Source organism: Thamnophis elegans, chromosome 15 (assembly GCF_009769535.1).
Source record: "Thamnophis elegans isolate rThaEle1 chromosome 15, rThaEle1.pri, whole genome shotgun sequence".
In the NCBI taxonomy this organism is placed as follows: domain Eukaryota; kingdom Metazoa; phylum Chordata; class Lepidosauria; order Squamata; family Colubridae; genus Thamnophis; species Thamnophis elegans.
In genome coordinates this window covers 41688104-41710640 of record NC_045555.1, presented here as the reverse complement: position 1 = coordinate 41710640, position 22537 = coordinate 41688104, and the positions used below count along the sequence as shown (strand labels likewise).

General features: G+C 44.1%; 1 protein-coding gene across 2 annotated transcripts in view; it reads left to right on the top strand.

The window, feature by feature from the left end:
* PRKG1 (protein kinase cGMP-dependent 1) overlaps window positions 1-22537 on the top strand; it is an 847569-nt gene that overhangs the window by 656785 nt on the left and 168247 nt on the right. Inside the window, exon 7 of one of the 2 annotated variants that reach the window (XM_032231578.1) lies at window positions 6021-6115. In XM_032231578.1, the coding sequence (XP_032087469.1) occupies window positions 6021-6115 (95 nt within the window). Of the gene's footprint in view, window positions 1-6020; window positions 6120-22537 lie in introns of those variants that run through there. The other variant, XM_032231579.1, reaches the window with a different exon arrangement.

Below are 22537 nucleotides of genomic sequence, written 5' to 3'. Positions count from 1 at the left end.
GAGTGACCATTTGAAGTGCCTCCCGATCCAGGTAGGGCCGCAAATGGTGCACCAGGCGAACCTGGGCAAAGGCCCCCCTGGTCACAGCTGACAAGTGATGTTAAAATTTGGTGGAAGACAGGACCTGAGGTGTTGTTTTGCGGAAGGCCGGGAGGGTAGTAAGGGTCCGGATCTCCACGGGGAGATCGTTCCAGAGGGCTGGAGCTGCAACAGAGAAGGCTCTCCCCCGGGGGGTCGCCAGCCGACATTGGCTGGCAGATGGAATCCGGAGAAGGCCTAGTCTGTGCGATCTGATCGGTCTTTGGGAGGTAATTGGCACTAGAGACATGTTGTTTCTCCAGGTGAGATCTTGACTAATAAGCACTCCCAAGAATTTAAAAGAGGAAACCCTTTCCACACACACACACCCTCGATATATAGTGGGGCAGGTTCCTCTCTGTGCTTCTGGAAATCTAGCACCATCTCCTTTGTCTTACTAGTATTTAGATGTAAGTTGTTTCTTGAGCACCATGTGGATACCTTCTGGACTCCTCCCCTGTGTGCTGATTCGTCCCCTCCAGTTATGAGACCCAGCACTGTTGTGTCGTCTGCAAACTTTATTGTGATGTTGGATGGATCAGAGGATATGCAGTCATATGTATACAGTGAGTACAGATATGGGCTGAGCACACAGCCCTGAGGGGAGCCTGTGCTGAGCTTCAGCATGGAAGATGTAAAGGACCCAACCCTTACTGTTTGTGGACGATCCGTCAGGAAGTCTTTGAACCATTCACAAGTGAGGGGAGGGAAATTCAGGTCAGTCAACTTTTCAATGAGAATTCCTGGTAAGGCCAAGCTATAGTCTATAAAAAGCATTCTGACATAATTCCCAGATTTCTCAAGGTGGCTCAGTGCAATATATAGAGCAGTGGTGATCGCATCCCCTGTCGACCTGTTGCTTCTATAAGCAAACTGGTGTTGATTAAGGTTTTAAGGTTTTAATAAATTTATAGGCCGCCCAATCCCGAAGGACTCCGGGCGGCTTACAGAATACATATTTAAAAAGAATTTTAAAAAATTAAAAAGTAGAGAGAAAAAAAACAGATTAAAAGATCACTTCATGCACTCAATCTAGGCGGGGCTAGACCTCAATTTCATGAGGTCAAGAGCCCCAGGCCTGCCGGAATAGCCAGGTTTTAGTAGCCTTTCGGAAGGCCGTGAGAGTGGGGAGGATCCGGATCTCTGGGGGTAGATCGTTCCATAAGGTGAGGGTGGCTACAGAGAAGGCCCTCCCCTGGGGAGCCGCCAGACGACATTGTCTGGCCGATGGCACCTGGAGAAGGCCCACCCTGTGTGATCTTATCGGCTGTTGGGAGGTATGTGGCAGAAGATGGTCTTGCAGGTATCCAGGTCCTAGGCCATGTAGGGCTTTAAAGGTGATAACCAGCACCTTGAAGCGCGTTCGAAGACTGATAGGAAGCCAGTGCAGCTCGCGGAGGATAGGTGTAACATGGGTGTATCTTGGTACACCCCATATTGCTCGTGCGGCTGCATGCTGAGTTCCATCCCCTACTCGAATGGGTATGCGTGTTGAGACCTTTTAGACTGTTTTGTACTGTTGTTTGTTTTTGTTGTGGTTTTCCTTTTGTATTGTCCCCCCCCCCCTCCTTGGTTTTGTTAGCCGCCCTGAGTCCCTCGGGAATAGGGCGGCATACAAGTCGAATAAAACCTTCAAACCTTCTGGACCAATTGTAGTCTCCGAACACTTTTCAGGGGCAACCCCATGTAGAGCGCGTTACAGTAGTCAAGTCTAGAGGGCATGAGTGACCATTTGAAGTGCCTCCCGATCCAGGTAGGGCCGCAAATGGTGCACCAGGCGAACCTGGGCAAAGGCCCCCCTGGTCACAGCTGACAAGTGATGTTAAAATTTGGTGGAAGACAGGACCTGAGGTGTTGTAGGACCAGTCTCTCAAAGCACTTCATCACTATAGACATCAGTGCAATGGGTCTATAGTCATTCAAGCTTTTTATGGCTGCTTTCTTCGGAACTGGGATAATTGTGGCTGCTTTCAAGCATGATAGGACTCTAGCCTGTTGCAAGGAGAGGTTAAAAATCCTTGTCAGGACCCCTGTTGATTGGTCAGCACAGGTTTTTACCACTTTGCCCAACTTTGCTGAACCTGCAGCTTTGTTGGGATTTTCAGCCTTCAGCTCAGCTCTCATTTGATGTTCATCCAGGGTGAGTGGCTGAAGGTCAGAGGGCCTTTGGGCTAGAGCCACAGAGACTGATTTTTTTTACCTCAAAGCAGGTGAAGAAGCGATTTAGCTCCTCTACTAGTAGGGCATTAGCATTTTTTCATATTGCCCTTATAGTTGGTTAGGTGTTGTAGCCCCTGCCACACCTGTCTTGAGTTATTATCTTCCAGATACTTCTCTAATTATTTTTTTTTTGTATTTCTGTTTAGCCGCCTTAATGCCTCTTCTCAAGTTTGCCCTGGCTTCGTTGTATTTGTCTTCGTTTCCTGCCTTGGAGGTGGAGTTTCGGGCTCTCAGAAGTGATTGTACCTCTGCTGACATCCAGGGTTTACGATTACTGTAAACTCTGATGCACTTATTCACTGTTACATTGTCTGTGCATGTTTTAATGTATGAGAGTACAGCGTCAGTGAATTCTTGCAGCTCCAAATGTTCAAATGTACTCCACTTGGTAATCTCAAAGCAGTCCTGCAACTGGCAGAGTGGTTCCTCCAGCCAGATTTTGACAGTTTTCAAGACTGGTTGTATCGTTTTCCTAAGGGGGATACACTTTAGGCATAGTAGCAGAGGGATGTGGTCAGACGTACTCAGATGGGAGAGGGGGATTGCTCTATATGCCTGTCTTAAGTTTGAGTACATATGGTCTAGAGCAGTGGTTCCCAAACTTGGCAATTTTAAGATTTGTGGACTTCAACTCCCAGAATTCTCCAGCCAGCTCTGCTGGCTGGAGAATTCTGGGAGTTGAAGTCCACAAGTCTTAAAGTTGCCAAGCTTGGGAACCACTGGTCTAGAGTATTCTTACCTCTGGTGGTACACTGCACATAATGCACAAACCTAGGGAGAACAGACTTTAGACTGGCTTGATTAAAATCCCCAGCCACGATAAAAGCGCCCTCAGGGTAAGTTTGCTGCTGCCTCTCGATGGGGTCATGTGACTTAGAGAGCGCTGCGCTAACATTTGCATCAGGTGGAATACAGACAGCAGTGATAATGCTGACAGAAATCTCTCTAGATAAATAAAATGGCGGACAAATGGCAGTTAAGAATTCCACATCTGCAGAACAGTGAGTATAAGCAACTCTACTGTTACTACACCAGTCATTATGTGTGTAAACACAAAGTCCTCCACCTTTGCTTTTACCAGAGTTGCTGTTTCTGTCAAAGCAGTGTGTGGTGCGGTTAGTTAGCTCCACTCACACATCCGGTACAAGTCAGGTCTCTGTGACGATGATCACACAGCTGTCACGAATGAGCTTATTCGCTGCCATCCATAGCTCTAGTTCATCAGTTTTGTGGACAAAGGATCTAGAGTGGGTTAGAAAAATGCTTGGTAATGCTGGTCTGTGAGGCTTATTCCGTAACCGAACTAGCAAATCAGCTCTGCATCCCTGCTTCTGCTTTCGCTCTCTTCGCCGCTTCCTTGGCCCAACCACGATCCATGGAGAGCCTGGCAGTCTTACTATGTCACTCGGTATATTATGAGACTGCTGGAAGTCGCTGGTAATATCTAGTCGACTAGAAGATCTAATCTTTAATAACTCCCTGCGGGTATAGACTAGTTTTTGCCTAACTCTACTGTGGCACCAGGAGCTCAAAGCCGCAGTGTCTAAGTGCACCGCCATCTGCTAGATTATATGCTAATTATATGCAAATAATCTTCCATTAATATCTCAGGATCACGTTTTACATCAAAAGATGCTTTTAGTATTTTCAATAGGCATAGGTATCAATGGTGAGATTCACTTAATTCAATTCAATTCAATTTATTAGATTTATAGGCCGCCCAATCCCGGAGGACTCCGGGCGGCTTACAAAGAACAAGAAAAGAAAACAAAATAAAAATAAAAAATAATTTAAAAATTCCCCAACACGCATACGTTCTGATCGGGGCTGGACCCTACATAATAAGGTCAACAGCCCCAGGCCTGCCAGAACAGCCAGGTTTTAACAGCTTTTCTGAAGGCCAAGAGGGTGGGTGAGGTCTGGACCTCTGGGGGTAGCTGATTCCACAGGGTTGGAGCAGCCACAGAAAAGGCTCTCCTCCGGGGGCCCGCTAGACGACACTGTCCGGCTGATGGCATCCTAAGGGGATCTTATCGGGCCGTTGGGAGGTATGTGGCAGTAGGCGGTCTCGCAAATATGCTGGTCCTGAGCCATGTAGGGCTTTAAAGGTAATGACCAACACCTTGAATTGAGTTCGGAGACCACTTACCTTCCCTACCTACCTTCTGCATAAGCGCAGTACTCGCACATTATGTTGGGGCAGGTGGGCGGAGCCTCCTACATCCGCTGCTACTGGCTCGCCCAGACCAGAGAGAACTGGTTGAGTACCACCTCTGATAGGCATCCAAATATTTAACCCTAAAGTTTTCTAAAGATAGCAACTATTTAAATCTGGTTTTTTCCTACATGCTCTAAATGCTTTTCTAATATATCTCAGTGATGTTTCCAGAAGCTATTCTGCAGTGTAAGTTATTAGTCCTGTATTTCAGTGGTCCCCAACCCCCGGTCCGCGGACCGGTGCCGGGCCGTGGAGTACCTGGCACCGGGCCGCGGAAGCCGGGTGTTCGCTGTCCCAGGTGGCCCCGCTGCGGGGAAACGGAAGCCCCGAGAACAAAACAGGCGTCAACGCAGAGAACGGGAGCCTCGCAGAAACAGCCCTTCGGGCGCTTCCTCTGCAGCCGGAAGCTTCAGCGGCCAAGGCGGCTCCGCTTGAAGAGGCTCTTCGAAGCTTTTTCCGGCACCGAGAGGAGGGCTAACCCGCCCTCCCTAGCCAGGGCTCCGGCTTCGCCACATGCGATGCTCGGCGCATCCCCCGCTGCTGCATGGCCTGCGAACCCCGGCAGCTCCGCTTTCCGGCTGCAGCGAAAGCGACAAGGCACCTGCCGAGCGGCTCCAGCCCAGTTGGCAGCGGGCATACGGTCCCAGCCCAGCCAGCCTCATCGCAGCGAGGGGCTCTTGGGGAAGCCGCCTTGCTCGCCCCCCCGACCGGCTAATTTGCAGAGCGAGGCTTCCCCGATGCAGTCCCGGCGACTTCCCTTCGGCTCGTCGGAGCTGCCCCGTGGCCAAGAAGTAGCTGGGAGGGCGGCCGCGGCTCCCCTGGGCGAGGCCTGACCATGTCTCGGGAGGCGCCCACGCGAGCACGGCTCAGCCGGCAGCCGGGCGGGCCTCCGGAAGCGCTGGCGTTCCTCTTCAGTGGGATCGCCGAGAGGCCGAGGGCAGAGCCGCTCCCTTCCTCCCCATGGAGCCCACCGTGGGGAGGGGGCGAGGAGGGAACCGCCGTTCGTTCCGGCAGGTGGGGGCGGCGGTTCACCGGGGAGATGATCCGGAGGTAAGCACGGCTGACGACCACGCCCGCCCACCCACCTCCTTGCGGGCCACTTTGGCCTTGGCGTGCCGGAACTTGGACACCCTGAACAGGCTCATGCACCTCTGAAGGACGGCGACCAATGACCGCCCTCTGGGCTAGTGCCCAGAACCACTTCGCGGGAGCCCTGTGGGCGGAGGAGGTGGGCAGGCAGGGGCGCAGGGGCGCGAACAACGCCCCCCCACCCCTGCGCGCGCTCAGCGGGCCACGGTAAAATTATCAAAGGCTGACTGGTCCGCGGCGATAAAAAGGTTGGGGACCACTGCTGTATTTCACTTGGCACCTGAGGCTGGTAAATAGTTTGTTCTTATGACTATCAATATTCTGTATGCTTGAGAGAGAGAGAGAGAGAGAGAGAGAGAGAGAGAGATAAACACACACTGATTTACTAACTTACTTTGCATTACCATCTAATTAGGTAAATGTCACTCGTGAAGATTCACCTGGGGAAGATCCTATATTTCTTCGTACTCTAGGAAAAGGAGATTGGTTTGGGGAAAAGGCACTCCAGGGGTAAGTATTAATGCACAATTTAGATTTGCTGTAACAAATAGGTAAATTATGTACCTTGAAAACTGGGGGGGGGAGTAGCATCATTACCATATTATTATAAAGCTACTTTAAGATTGAAAGTAGTAAGTAAGTAGACAACTCTGGCACAAATTCACTAATTCAAGGAGAAGACATATTTCCTATTTTGGTTAAGTCCTTAAAAACCAGACACAAAAAGTTTTTTAAGAGTTAAATGCTATCTCCTGCATTCCTATTCTCCACTGTTTTCGTGTTCGGCTTTATTTCTTTCTAGCTGACTTTGGTCATACCTGCTAAATGAGAAATCATCACAAAAGTCTACATTGGGATTAGACTGGACTTTGGAATAGTCTTAGTTGTAAACATGTAGCAGACACACACATATACACAAATACAAACACACGCACACAAACACACGCACACGGAAAACAGTGGCATACTGTTTTATGTTAAGTGAGAATTTTATTGAGTTTTGCACCATTTTACAACTTCTCTTCCCACAGTTGTTAAGTGAATCCCTGCAGTTGTTAAATTAGTCACATGGTCATTAAGTGAATCTGGTTTCTCCATTGACTTTGCTTGTCAGAAGGTCGCAAAGGACCCCGGGACACTGCAACCGTCATAAATGTGAACCAGTTGTCAAGCATCCGAATGTAAATCACGGTGCAATGGGGATGCTACAAGTATGATAAATGTGAAAAATGGTCATGTCACTTTTTTTCAATGTCATTGTAACTTCAAACAGTCACGAAGTGAATTGTTGTAAGTTGAGGACTGTCTGTCATTTATCAGAAGTCAAACTTGAGTTAAAGAAAACTTTACAATTTTCAACATTCCTAACATCAGTTAGGAAAATTAGGAATAAGCATAAAATATTTCTTTATGAATGTCATATCCGTATTGAACTAATGATTAGTAAGTTTCTCATACACCCAATCCTTGAAGATTATACATTAGTGTCATACACCCTGAATATTTTACTGCATCACTCCATTAATGTATTATCTGAAATATTTAATATATATTCACACAAAACATTTTACTACTCAAACCGTATTTTCCAGTGCTTCTCCTAAGTATTCTTCCTTTAGAAAACTGTTCTTACTTAACTTAAGATCAGGGCCGGATTTTCCTATAGGCTAACTAGGCTTCAGCCTAGGGCCTCAAGATCAAGAGGGGCCTACGTTCAAATTGTTAGCAAAATTAAAATTACACTACTCTAAAAACAGTGAACACTAAAACACTGAACCGAAAATAAGGAGAAATTCTACGCATATGACTAATAAACAAACATAAAAATATATTGGTTAAGATCGTTCCAGCGCCGCAGCAGTTGGGGAGCCCGCCCACGTTCCCGGCACCAGCGGTCGGGCGAGAGGCGTGGCTGCTCCCAGTAGCCGCCCCGTCGACGCGGAGCCCACCAGCGGCCAGGCAGGTGAGGGCGAGGAGGCCGAGCCGGGCAGCTGAGTGCAGCAGGGGAGGCGGCTGGCCTCGCTGCCTTTGCCGCAGAGCAGAGCCGCCCTCCGTCGGGAGGCCAGCTATATATATTGATATATATTGATATATATCACAGTAATGATGTGTTTTATTGTCTCTCATGTAATTTACAAACTTAAAAATGGGAGGTGAAAGGGCCTCATAAGTGGAATAGCCTAGGGCCTCTTTTCATCTAAATCCGGCCCTGCTTAAGATGTGATATTTTGTAAGACTAGGCCAAACATTATTTTCTCAAAATAATTACTAAGCAGTTTGATATTACCTCTTCCGTAGAGCTCATTTCTATCCTAATTTTTAGTCAGCTTTTCAATCATACTTCTTGTTTAGTTTAAATAAATGCATTTCCAAATGTACATATAATGCATATACAACATTGTAATACTCAATTCAAAAATAATTCATGTTCGAGAACTCGGGTGAAACTCTGAATTTTTTTTCATCAACACTCAAATGAAAATATATCGTTCTGCTCCAACAGAGCTCAGATTCCTAACAAAATGTGTTATGCTTGAACAAGACTTGATTTTTAACAATAATGGTTAAATTGCTGAGATATATCAATATGTCAATGAAATATTTTGGTGAGTAGAGTTTCTGGATAAGCTACTGCTGGAAAAATTAGACCATTTTCCGGAAATTTAAAAAAGCTGGCATTTTGAATATTACCAATAAAGGAGAATATTTGTAGCTCAGGGTTGAAATGCGAGGTCCTTGGTGCTCTCTGAGCTCGGTTGTTTTCTAGCAGACGTTTTATTATCCAAACTAGGTAACTTCATCAGTGCAAGTAAGGAATGATGTTTGCTGTCAGTTTATATAAAGAGACAATCAATCAGCCCCAAAGAGAAAATTATTATTCCACCAATAATCAGCACTCAGATCAGCATAGATTAACTCCAAGGTTAACTCCAGACCAACAATCAAGTAAGCAATTCCCCAATCAAGAAACTGCCAAAGAGCCATCAGTAAACAGCCCAACCAAAGAATCCAGAGGTGGGTTCCTACCAGTTCGCACCAGTTCGGTAGAACCGGTTCGTCAAACCTACCGAACCGGTTAGAAGAGATTCCACCAGTGGACCCGGAAAGCAGGCCACACAGAAGAGGTTCCAAATTTTTTTGAAACCCACCACTGATACACACACAGACACAAACACACACACAGACTCACACAGAGAGAGAAAGAGAAAGAGAAAGAAAGGAAGAAAGAAATAAAGAAAAAAAGAAAAAAGAAAGAAAAAGTGAGATAGATGAAAGAAAAAAAGGAAAAGGGGACAGAGAGACAAAAGGAAGGAGAGAGAGAGAGAGAGAGAGAGAACACATGGCCGGCAGGCCACTCCCATCAGGTCACATGGCCGGCAAACCACTCCCACAAAGGAGGCCACACCCACAGAGTAGGTTCAAAAAATTTTTGAAACCCACCACTGAAAAAATCTCCAAGACTCCAGACCAACAAGACACCAGAATATAAACTGACAGCAAACAGCACTCCTTACTACCATAGCAGAGGTGGTATTCAGCAGGTTCTGACCAGTTCCGGAGAACTGGTAGCAGAAATTCTGAGTAGTTCAGAGAACCGGTAAATACCGCTTCTGACTGGCCCTGCCCCCATCTATTCTCTGCCTCCCAAGTCCCAGCTGATTGGGAGGGAATGGAGATTTTACAGTATCCTTGCCCTGCCACGCCCACCAAGCCACAGAACTGGTAGTAAAAAAATTTGAATCCCACTATTGTACCATAGCACTGATGATGTTACCTAGTTAGAGTTTAGAGTTTTAGAGTTTTATTTCATTTGTATGCCGCCCTTTTCCCTAAGGGGACTCAGAGCGGCTCACAACTCAAAAAGGGAAGGGGGGGATACAAACAGTTTAACAAGAACATAGTTCTTGTTTTTAACTATACATAGTTAAAAAGCACAACAATCATACCATTCGAGATAGGGGCAGCGAAACTTTAGCCCCAGGCCTGTCGGAACAGCCAGGTTTTAAGGGCTATGCGGAAGGCCTGGAGGGTGGTGAGGGTACGAATCTCCACGGGGAGTTCGTTCCAGAGGGTCGGAGCAGCCACAGAGAAGGCTCTCCTCCGGGTAGTCGCCAGCCGACACTGGCCGGCGGATGGAATTCGGAGGAGGCCTAGTCTGTGGGATCTAATTGGTCTAGTGGAGGTAATTGGCAGTAGGCGGTCTCTCAAGTACCCAGGTCCAATACCATGAAGGGCTTTAGGTGGTGCAGTGGTTAAATGCAGCACTGCAGGCTACTGCTAGATCAGCAGGTCAGCGGTTCAAATCTCACCGGCTCAGGGTTGACTCAGCCTTCCATCCTTCCGAGGTGGGTAAAATGAGGACCCAGATTGTTGGGGGCAATATGCTGACTCTCTGTAAACCGCTTAGAGAGGCCTGAAAGGCCTATGAAGCGGTATATAAGTCTACTGCTATTGCTATTGCTATTGCTATTATAAGTGACGACTAGCGCCTTGAAGCGTATCCGGAGACCAATAGGCAGGCAGTGCAGCTCGCGGAGGATAGGTGTTACGTGGGTGAACCGAGGTGCACCCACAATCGCTCGCGCAGCTGCATTCTGGACAAGCTGAAGTCGCCGAATACTCTTCAAGGGCTGCCCCATGTAGAGCACGTTGCAGTAGTCACAACAGCTAGGGTAATGAAACGTCTGCAGAAAAACAAGCAAGCTCAGAGAGTACTAAGAACCCCACATTTTAAGTGTTGATATATCCATTCATTCTTATACTGAACGAGTCCTTCAAACACGATAGTGAATATTTACACGGTTTATCTAAAGAATATTCATTTACAAAGATGAGAATTCTGATATGGGAATTAATTCATGATATAGAGGTTGCATCAGCCTTGTACAGTGCACAAGTTTGCTGTTGGTTGGTTTATTTATGAAACTGATTTGCTGTACATCTCGTATCCAACAACTCTGGGTGGCTTACAGTGTAAAAACATTAAAGTATTAAAAAAAAAATTAAAATCAGCAACCATAGAACACAGCAGATTCCATTCCATTTCCATTTATTGAATTTATAGGCCGTCCAATCCCGGAGGACTCTGGACGGCTTACAGAAATAAGAAATATTGAAAAGGATAAAAACAAATAAGACACAACAAATTAAAAGAAACACAACATAGACCCAGTCTAAGCGGGGCTGGACCTCAATCAAGAGGTCAAGCGATAAAATCATTGACAAATAAAATGATTAACACAAGGTTGGAAATGAGGGAGCCAGACACATAGTGGGTGGGGAGATATTAATTTTCAATTAATCAACAACCACCAGTATGAAGCTCTCCCATTGGAGCCCCAAACCACCTGGCAGAGCTGGGTTTTAAGGCTCTTATGAGCCGAGGTGGCGCAGTGGTTAGGGTGCAGTACTGCAGGCCACTTCAGCTGACTGTTATCTGCAGTTCAGCGGTTCTAATCTCACCGGCTCAAGGTTGACTCAGCCTTCCATCCTTCCGGTGGGTGAAATGAGGACCCAGACTGTGGGGGCGATATGCTGACTCTGTAAACCGCTTAGAGAGGGCTGAAAGCCCTGTGAAGAGGTATATAAGTCTAACTGCTATTGCTATGAAGCATCAGACGGGTGGAAGCCAATCTCACCTCAGGGGATAAGATGTTCCAGAGGACAGGAGCAGGGATGAAATCAGAGGTGGGTTCCTACTGGTTCGCACCGATTTGGTGGAACCAGTAGTGGAAATGACAACTGGGTCGCCGAACCAGTAGGGACGGCATGCTCACCATGCTCCCGAACCAGTTCCCTGGTCACCACAATATTTTTTTTTAATGTTCTGTGCATGCGCAGACCTATTTACAGACCACTGCGCATGCGTGCGGAATGGGCGTCAGGTGTGCGCACAAGTGAAGCGAGCGTGCACACACAAATCAGGCGTGCACCAAACTAGCAGTAATACCGGCAGAAACCCACCCCTGGGTGAAATGCTATCAGTTTCGGGTCTGTTCATCCGAAACCAGTAATAAAATTATGCTTTAAAAGTTTTTAAAAATTTGAAAATCAGCTATGTGACAATCAGCTGTTCTGAGCAGTGCTCAAACTTTTTTTTACTTTTTTAAAGCATTTTTTTACTACCTATTCCACCGAACAGTAAAAAAAAATGCTTTAAAAAGTTTTTTTTAAAGTTCGGATGATCAGCTGTGTGACAATCACCTGTGCCTGATTATCTGTGGGGTTCTTGCTTGTTGCAAGAGCCATTTTGTGTGAAGTCCAGCTGTTTTTGTGTTGTGTGTGAGTCAGTTCTGTAGCTTTTGTGTTACTTTGGTGTAAAGTGTGATAGTTTGTTTTTGAGCTCTCTGTGAGGTTCTTGCTTGTTGCAGGGGCCATTTTGCGCGATGTCCAGCTGCTTTTGCATTGTATGTGAATCAGTTGTGCAGCCATACCCATCCGGTCACATGCCCACCAAGCCACACCCACAGAATCAGTAGGGAAATTTTTGAATTTCACCACTGGACAGGAGCCACAGCAGAGAAGGCTCTTCAGGACCTGCCATCCAAAATCTCTTGGTTGATGGAATCCACAGTATACCCCCTCTGCCTTCACCATAGGGACGAGACAATTCCTCAGGTAGCCTGGATCTAGGCCATGCAAAGCTTTAAAGGTGATAACCAGCACCTTGGATTGTACCAGGAAGCAGAATTTTCACTGAATCTTCACGACATTTACGTAATTAGATGGTAATTCAAAGTAAGTTGTGTTGAGGGTTCAGGTATATCAGATCATCACACTATAAATGTTCCTTGTATGATTGCTAGTCTAGTTTGGAAGAGAACCACAGCATATAGTTTTAGTTTCCTCATTCCACGATCATCATAATTTTATCTGCCAGAATTCAGCGTACATCAATACAGTATATAAGTTTCACATCTCTACCTCTAATTGAATGAGGAATATTGTGTGCATAGAATTCTGTGTACAAAGCAGAAATGTTTTATTCCATTGGAGAGTTAGTCTCTGCAGGCTCTGATATTAAAATAAGTTATGATAGTATCAAGGTTAATAAATAACCATTGTACTTGGTCTGCATAGAGCATCCCGTTATATTTCCTATCCTTAAGGAATTACACTATATATTCCATAGACAACATAAATTTTAGGCATAAGCCATCTAGAAAATACGCATTTTAAAGCCCTTCTAATGTCAGCTTAACATAGTATTGTGAGTGAAATAAATAGGACTAAGGGCTCAATTTTGGCTAGAATATACTCACAGAATCCACAATTAGAATCATACAAAGTTTACAAAAAAACCTGTTATCTACAAAAATGAAATTGTTAGAATAATCTAAATTAACTTATTTAATTTTTGCCATGTTTATACACCTTCAAATCCATAATGATTACAGTGGTGGGTTTCAAAAATTGTTGGAACCTACTCTGTGGGTGTGGCCTCCTTTGTGGGAGTGGCTTTCCTCCCATGTGACCGGATGGGAGTGGCTTGCTGCCCATGTGACCGGATATGAAATTATGAATTAGTACTTAGGTTGGTCCAAGTAGCTATTCAGAAGCTAGTGATTAGAAGCAATCGTAAAGCAAGATATGGAATTAAAACCAGAAATATTTTGTTGGCTATTTGAAAGAGATTATAATATATATTTAATTTTACACATGTTAGCAGCATGTGGAATTGTGTTTGCACAACAGTGTAAAAACAGAGATATGTAAATGAATAAATATTACAATGTGCAGGAATAAATAAATTGACAATTAAAATCAAGAAGGCTTTGAATACTTTTTCACGTGGAATTGGTTTTAGCAATTGCCAACTAATGGAAACAGAAATTAGAAATCCAAAAGTTTGAAAGAAAACACCAATTATATAAGGAAAGATCCCTAAAATGTATAAGGAAATATTACTAGATCATTATTAATGCGTAGATAACTGCGGGACATTACACACCCACCAGTGGTGGGTTTCAAAAATTTTTGGAACCTCTTCTGTAGGTGTGGCCTGCTTTCCGGGTCCACTGGTGGAACCTCTTCTAACTGGTTCAGTAGATTTGACGAACCGGTTCTACCAAATAGGTGCGAACTGGTAGGAACCCACCTCTGTTGCTGAAGTCGTATTTTCTGCAGTCGAGTTTGGAGCGGTTCACCTTGAGTTTGTATCTATTGTATGCTCGTGTATTATTGAGGTTGAAGCTGAAGTAGTCATCGACAGGTAGGATATTGTAACAGATCGTTTTGTGTGCTACACTTAGGTCATACCGTAGGTGGCATAGTTCTAAGTTGTCCAAGCCCAAAATTTCAAGTCTGGTGGCATAAGGTATTCTGTTGCAAGCAGAGGAGTGCAGTATTCTTCTCGTGAAATACCTCTGGACTCACTCAATTGTGTTAATGTCCGATATACAGTGCGGATTCCAGACAGACGAGCTGTATTTGAGAATTGGTCCAGTAAAGGTTTTGTATGCCCTAGTCTGCAGTACAATATTATCAGAGAAGAAGCTTCACAAGATTAGGTTAACAAGTCTTAATTTTGTTATCAACTCTTAAGTTGCTCCCACGGACTGAGATAATCATAAGGAAAACACATACACACGCAGCCTGGCCACTCTACCTCTCACAGACACCTGAGGTGTGAAGTGTTATCAGTTGTGATAAATGCATATGAATGGATCCATTCTTGGTGGAAGAAATGGTTCTCTCTACATGGGAGCCAAGCCATGTAGATCTTTAGAGTCTGAAATTTGGTAGCCTGTTGGTAATCAGTGAATCATAAATATGTGATTATAGCAAGTATCATCAACATATGGACTGCTGCACTCAGTACTAAGTTTGTATTTTCTGAGTTGTTATCAAAGGAAGGCCCATATAAAGCTCATTGTAGTAGTGTAGTTTAGTGGTGCTGTGGTTACAAGTTTTTGTGCCAGTTAGGAGACCCTGCAGTGCTGCAGTGGGAGACCCTGAAAACAGGAGCTCACGCTCTGGTCGCCAATGTCTTTGTGATTTTATGAAATAGGCATGTAAACAATTTAACGTAAACATAACTTAAGCTGTTAACAACGTGCCACAATCTTAATGAGTTAAATATGTTACTAATATAAAGCAATACCTGTTGTGCAGGAATTATATTCACGTTGAAACTGCTGAAGCTGACCTTTTTTTTTTTTAAATAAATCACTGAAGCCACACCTTTTAAATACTCGACCTATTTTCAGGAGTTGATAAAACATTGTACGGCTTCAGTGGCTGTCAGCTCAAGGAAGGAAAATGCCATCCAACATTTTTTGTAATAAGCACTCCACTCGTATGTAGGGGTTGTCCATAAAGTCAGACTTTCTTAACATGGGGATGTCTATGCAACACTCTCTTTCTCGTAATCTTTGGAATAGGTGATATGCAGTAAGAAACAAGGCCTTAGAGAAGAGATTTCCCAGGAGTAATAATGCTTATTCAACTAGCATTGGAATGCTTTCCTTAGGTTTGTTAAATTCTAATTCTGACTTAGAAATGGATGTGGTGTAGTTAAAGCTGCCGAACACCCAACAAGATATTTGCATATTCAGGTATAGATATTGGAGTACACAAAATTTACCTTTTTTGCAACTGATATGAAAAGTACTTGTATGATTCTAAAATATGTGCATTGCATCTATAATCCACTTTTGGAGCGTGATTCTCATGTTTTTTAAGCAGCAGAGCTAATAAGGGGCACAGGCATACTTTTCATTACATATTTACAATATGCACATATTTTGTACTTAGCTATCTGAAACATAGGTGTGAATTCAACATTTATGGCAGAATTGGAAAGCTTCCAACTGAAGCCTCATGGTTTCTGTACTCTGATGTCTGGAAATTGGTTTCTTGGTTCCTGCAGCAGTCCAGGAAAACATACAAAACCACTGGAGCACATGATTGTGGGACTATATATGCACACTAAGCAACAGTAGCCCTTTTAATACCATCTTTATAACAACAAATAATAATAATAATCAATTGAAAAAAGCAGTTTTACTCAGAACAGCTTACATCCTGAGTGGTGGCGCAGTGGTTAGAATGCAGTACTGCAGGCTACTTCTGCTGATCACCAGCTGCCAGCAGTTTGGCAGATCGAATCTCACCAGGCTCAAGGTTGACTCAGCCTTCCATCCTTCCGAGGTGGGTAAAATGAGGACCCAGATTGTTGGGGGCAATAAGCTGACTCTGTAAACCGTTTAGAGAGGGCTGTAAAGCACTGTGAAGCGGTATATAAGTCTAACTGCGATTGCTATCCTGGGACAATATATTTAATAGCAATAGCAATCGCAGTCAGACTTATATACCGCTTCATAGAGCTTTCAGCCCTCTCTAAGCGGTTTACAGAGTCAGCATATTGCTCCCAACAACAATCCGGGTCCTCATTTTACCCACCTCGGACTGATGGAAGGCTGAGTCAACCCTGAGCCGGTGAGATTTGAACTTTCATTTGAGTGGGGAATACCTGGAAATTTTTAGATTCGGGTTTCCCCAGAGATGCCAATCTCTAATAAAATGGAACTTTGAGGAAACGGAAACCTCGGAGTCTTCTTTCGTTGGGGATGTTACTTGGAACCCAGACATTTATATTTTATTGTCTTCTTCTAATCTAGATGAATTGTTAATATATATTGCTAGTGCCATATATGATATGCCATACTCTAGATAAATAAATAGTGGATTACCTACACATATTAATATTTATTACCATATCCTAGGTTCTTGTTAAGAACTCAAAGCATAGGACAACCAACACCAGTTAAGGAACTAGAAACTGTGTTTTCACATTTTTGTGTATATAATAATAATAACTTGTATGAGTATGCTGCCCAATCCTTTATGATTTTGAACAGCCCGCAGCTATTGTTCAGTGAAAGTTCACTAGATTTACAACGCCATAATCTTCCCCCAACCCTTAGTTTCATGGGGACAAGGAAGGTTTACAGATGGCCACTTAAATTTTGCCTTTGGGAATTTCATCTGTTTCACTGATGGAGGAAAAAATCCATAGCATCCTTCTGTTTGCCGGCATTTCTATAGATGCATAGATTTATAAATTTCTTGTTGATGCCCCATTGTTCATAGGTTTCATTGTACAGCTACATGCGTGACATTTCCTATTCTAACAGCTGCTTGTTGTGAACTGATAAATATCTACAATATGTTCTACATCGTTATCCCACACTGGTAACTTAATGTCACTGTTTTATATTGGGCTTTATATATGTGAACAAGGAAAAGGAACATTTTTAAATCGTCCCCAAACTAGAAGACTGCAGTCAACCTGCCCACCCTCCCCAGCTCCAAAATGTCCTATGTAGCCTCGTTTTTTATGCTGCGTGCATGCGTGTGTGCCATGCACATGAGAAAAGTGCATGTGTAGAAGAATGTATGCATGCGCAGAAGGCATGTGTTTAACACGAGCGCGCGCACATTCGTGCTCACATTCGCGAACCCGTGGTAAACCTATGTGAATCCCACTACTGGTCCTGTTAACTATCTCATGAAGTTAAGTAATGACACAGAAATTCAAAAGAAAACCGAACATAAGCTTTCTACCCTTCTCTGTCCCACGTGTTTCTGCTTTCATTTATATTCTACCCTTCTCTGTCCCACGTGTTTCTGCTTTCATTTATATACCTCCAATAGACCGATTAGATCCCACAGATTAGGCCTCCTCCGAATTCCATCCGCCGGCCAATGCCGACTGGCGACTACCCGGAGGAGAGCCTTCTCTGTGGCTGCTCCGACCCTCTGGAACGAACTCCCCGTGGAGATTCGAACCCTCACCACCCTCCAGGCCTTCCGCAAAGCCCTTAAAACCTGGCTATTCCGGCAGGCCTGGGGCTAAAGAGCTTCTGCCCCCCACTTCTCGAATGGTATGGTTGTTGTGTCTTTTAAATTGTGTATTGTTTGTTTGTCTTTGTTATCCCCTGTTTGTACCTCCTTTCCCTTGACTGAGTTGTGAGCCGCCCTGAGTCCCCTTCGGGGGGAAAAGGGCGGCATATAAATGAAATAAATCCTAATCCTATTCACTGGTGTTAAGGAATTCAGATCTGCATAATAATAAAAAAAATGTGTTGGCAGAGACTAGAGTATTTTAGAGCATAACAATCTATATAGAATGTTATGAATTATACAAAGAGCCATAGTTATTTCTTTAAAAGCTTATAGATGATGATCTTTGCCCTGAAATCAATACAAATTAGAACACTAATCTTTGTAAGTCAGTCATGCAGTTGATTTTTAGGCAGAGAGAAACTCGGGTTAATTATTTATGAACACATTCTGAATTGGATTATCTGCAACCACAATCCAAGCAGACCTTTGTGAACTAAAGACGTATCATTTTTCTATCATATTTACCTCCCACCGGATACCTGGAGCAGAACTGGATATTCCTTTCCACGGTATAGAACACAGTCCCACAGCTTCAACCCAGAGGCATTAACTCGCCATCCACAAGATCAAAAAAAAAATCTTGTATTGCAAATGTAGGTCTTGTACTGTTGAATAAATAAACTGTGTGCTCTCCTTTGATGAGTACCCAGTCTTTCAAACTCAGAGGGTTAGTTTAGAGACATTGAGTGGATACAGCCAAATAGAAAATCCGTAGACATGTTTCAATGGTAGACTAGAGGCAAAGTAATGTGAGAATTAGCTTTACCAGGAACTGTGCTTCCCCAAAAAGCACAAGGCAGAATCCTGGTCCCCCCATTTATTAAACAAATGGGAATTCCTCTCATTCACATTCAGCAAGGCCTGGCAAACGGTCTTTCAAAGGAATATTTATGACTACAGACCTTATCTATCTTGGAAAGCTGCCATGTAAATATTTTCCAAATGAGGTGCTGTGCAAGGAAAGACTGGGCACAGAGTCTCTGAGATTCATGGACAGATCTTCACACTCCTGAAATGAATCTAACGACTGAAGGAATTGTTTCCTGCAAAAGCCCACTCTCCTTTCACTCCTCTTTTATTTCCTATGGGAGGAGCCAATCACCTTCCACCTGTGACTTTACTCCCAAGTCTAGACTAATTTCTGAGTTATCCTTTTCTTCTGGCAGCTCTGCTCATCGCACACTGGGAACAGGCTCCAGCTGTTCCTCTGCCTCACTGCTGTCTAGCTCCGTAAGCACCTGATCACTGCCAGATGGCCTCGGCCCATCTCTGCCTCCCACGCAGAGCCCTCATCCGAGTCTTCCCCAGTCTCCAGGACTGGCCCATGCTCAGGGGTGGGTTTCTCACCCCGTTCCAACTGGTTCGGTTGGAACGGGGCCGGCGGCGTCCTCGTGCACGCGCGCAGTGCACGCATGCGTACTAGCGTCTGTGTGATGCTCCAGCTGCTCCTGGAGGATCGCGCAGGCGCAGTATGCGTCCTGCGCATGTGTGGAAGCACAGAACTCATCAAAACTGGGTAAGGAGCGCGGGTAAGGAGCGCGGGTGGGCGGGTAGGTCATTCCCGGAACTTACTTACTTCCGGGTTCGCCGACCAACCAGTTCGCGGGGACCGCCGCGAACCGGTTGAAACCCACTCCTGCCCATGCTCCTCCCCAAACTCCTCTCTGTCCGACTCTGCTGCCAGCTCCGCTGGCCGCTGGTGGGCCACATCAGGAACATCAGAGAGGAGACACAACCAGATAAGCTACATAAACAGAACTTTCCAAGTCTGAAACTATAGTTCTTCCACTGTGTGGGTCAGGACCAGAACCGAGGGGTCAAGCACTTTTTCAGTCTTGAATCCCTTCACACCCACAAAAGATCTAAGACCAGTCCACCTTAAATTCCATTGACTCTTATCTACCAGCAATTTGCTTTGACCATTAATAGTTCAGATTCTTGTAGGGAATGTTAACACGCAATAAACTTGTATTCATTTGAACCTCTTTGACTCTTGGTTTCCTAAGCTTGAGCTCTTCCGAGCCTCTTCCTCTACTCACTACCCATCTGCTGGCTTTGCTGACCATTCACTAGACCAGTGGTGGGTTTCAAAAATTGTTTGAACCTACTCTGTGGGTGTGGCCTCCTTTGTGGGAGTGGCTTGCCGCCCATGTGACCGGATGGGAGTGGCTTGCCTCCCATGTGACCGGATATGAAGATGCCGACGACACTTGTCAGAACCACCTTAAATTACCTCACACAGAGGTAGCCGAGGTGGCGGACTGGTTAGGGTGCAGTACTGCAGGCCACTTCAGCTGACTGTTATCTGCAGTTCAGCGGTTCTAATCTCATCCGCTCAAGGTTGACTCAGCCTTCCATCCTTCCAAGGTGGGTAAAATGAGGACCCAGACTGTGGGGGCAATATGCTGACTCTGTAAACTGCTTAGAGAGGGCTGAAAGCCCTATGAAGCGGTATATAAGTCTAACTGCTATTGCTACACAGCACTGGCATGCATAAGAATATGATGTAAACTTGTTTTTTAAAAGGCATCTTTGGTTTGCGTTAAAACAACTTCAACACACGCATTGTTCTGATTGCACCACAAACGCAGTAGTCATCCTTACCTTTCACAGAGGCACTGAGTTTGATAAATAGGAGCATGATAGTGTAGAATAATCATATCCAAGGACCAGTGGTGGGTTTCAAAAAAATTTGGAACCTCTTCTGTAGGTGTGGCCTGCTTTCCAAGTCCACCGGTGGAACCTCTTCTAACCGGTTCAGTAGATTTGACAAACCGGGTCTACCGAATAGGTGCGAACTGGTAGGAACCCACCTCTGCACTAGACTACATCTCTTTGCCCCACCTGCCAAGATCTTTCCCATATACTATACAGAAATCAGATCTACTGCAGGTCTAGATCTAGGAGGCACTGTGTGAGAACTGCCTTCTCTGCTCTTCCTATTTTCCTAATTGGATCATCAACATATAAATGGAATAATACTGTTTTCCCCACCATTCATTTAGCTAAACCATGCAGGCAGTGGGTTTATTATAAGCTCAAGCTCTCTAGAAAAATCTGAACTACTAACCGTTAAAGCAATTTGGAGGTCAATAAGGAACTCACTGATCTTTTGTGGACACACATAGGGACTCATGACTGATGATGCATTTGACACACACACCCCTTCCTTGGGCTCAGCCTGGCCATCTCCTACATCCAAATCTGAATCTATCTTACTATCATTTTGAATTTTTGTAAGAGTTAGATGAAATTCTTGTCGGTGACCAGCAAAGGCAAGGCAATAGACAGAGATTGGTGAATAAGCCTTTGAATTGTTTTCAACATTTAAGAATCCAGAATTATTTTTTTTTTTACTAGATTGAGATTTATTTTTTCTGATTCTTTTTACCCCTTCCTATTTTATATGGCTTTTTGATTGGTTTTCTTTCTTCACCACTTTAAGCCCCACAATGTTCTCCAAAAGGTGATGTTTATGCTTTAATGGCATGCATAATAAAACATTAATAGAAGCTGTCAGGAAAATAACATAAAACTAGGATCACAACAAATAAATGTGCTAGAAAACAGCAGCTAAACATCTAAGGATAAAGGGTTTGCACTCATATCTTTAAAAAAGCAAATATACGTGCCAAACGCAAGGAGACCAAATGCAGATGTTAATCTGAACATTCTCTGAGGAGCTCCCCCAAAGTACATCCAGGATGCCATGTGTGGGTGTGGGTGCTATATAAATACAAAATAGATAAGACTGCGGAAGTCCAATTTCATCCCTTTTTGCTTGCATGACATGGTAAGGGGATGGTGCTTTGATCAAGCATTTATGGCCACCTTCTTAACCTTATCTGCCCATGGACATCATGTATCACAACATACTGTATATCTCAGGCAGGCACTGAGTATTGTCAAGAAATGCTAAGCTACATATTTGATATATTGTTTTTTATTTGTTTAATATTTTTGTTGCTTGGTAGGCTAGGTTGAAGCTTATTTTATACAAATACATATACATGTGCGTCTCTCTGTGTGTGTCTATGTGTATGTATGTATGTGTATATCAGTGGTGGGATTCAAAAAATGTTACTACTGGTTCTGTGGGCACAGCTTAGTGGGCATGGTTTGGCTTGGTGGGTGTGGCTTGGTGGGCGTGGCAGGAGAAGGATACTGTAAAATCTCCATTCCCTTCCCACTCCAGGGGAAGGTTACTATAAAATCCCATTTCCTACCAATCAGCTGAGACTCAGGAGGCAGAGAATAGATAGGAGTGGGGCTAGCCAGGTATTTACTGGTTCTCTGAACTACTCAAAATTTCTACTACCGGTTCTCCAGAACTGGTGAAAACCTGCTGAATATCACCTCTGATGTATATATGTCTATGTATGTCTCTGTATACACACACACACACACGTATACATATACGTATACGTATACATATACATATACATATACATATACATATACATATACATATACATATACATATACATATACATATACATATACATATACATATACATATATATATATATATATATATATATATATATATATATATTGTATTTGTGCTGATAAATAAATAAAGGGAGACTAGTATAGATCTATTTCAAGCTATTTAGCTCTCATCAGCTAGCCATACCCTTACTGGGATTCGAACCTGTGCTGTATTGCATCTTAGGCAAATGTCTTAGGCATTATGCCACAGGTCTCCTCTTTATCAGCTGAAGCCAGGGAAGAAGGTATATATTTAGTGTCACAACCCCTGGTAAGTCCCAATTATGGGAGGAAGCTAACTGCTTCCATCATCTATCAATTGGCTCGTCACAAGAGTCCATCACGACAGAAACCCAATATTTTTACTGTTGCCTTTGTTATATTTGTGTTTTATTTGTGCTGATAAATAAATAAAGGGAGACTAGTATAGATCTATTTCAAGCTATTTAGCTCTCATCAGCTAGCCATACCCTTACTGGGATTAGAACCTGTGCTGTATTACATCTTAGGCAGTTGTGTTAACCACTAAGC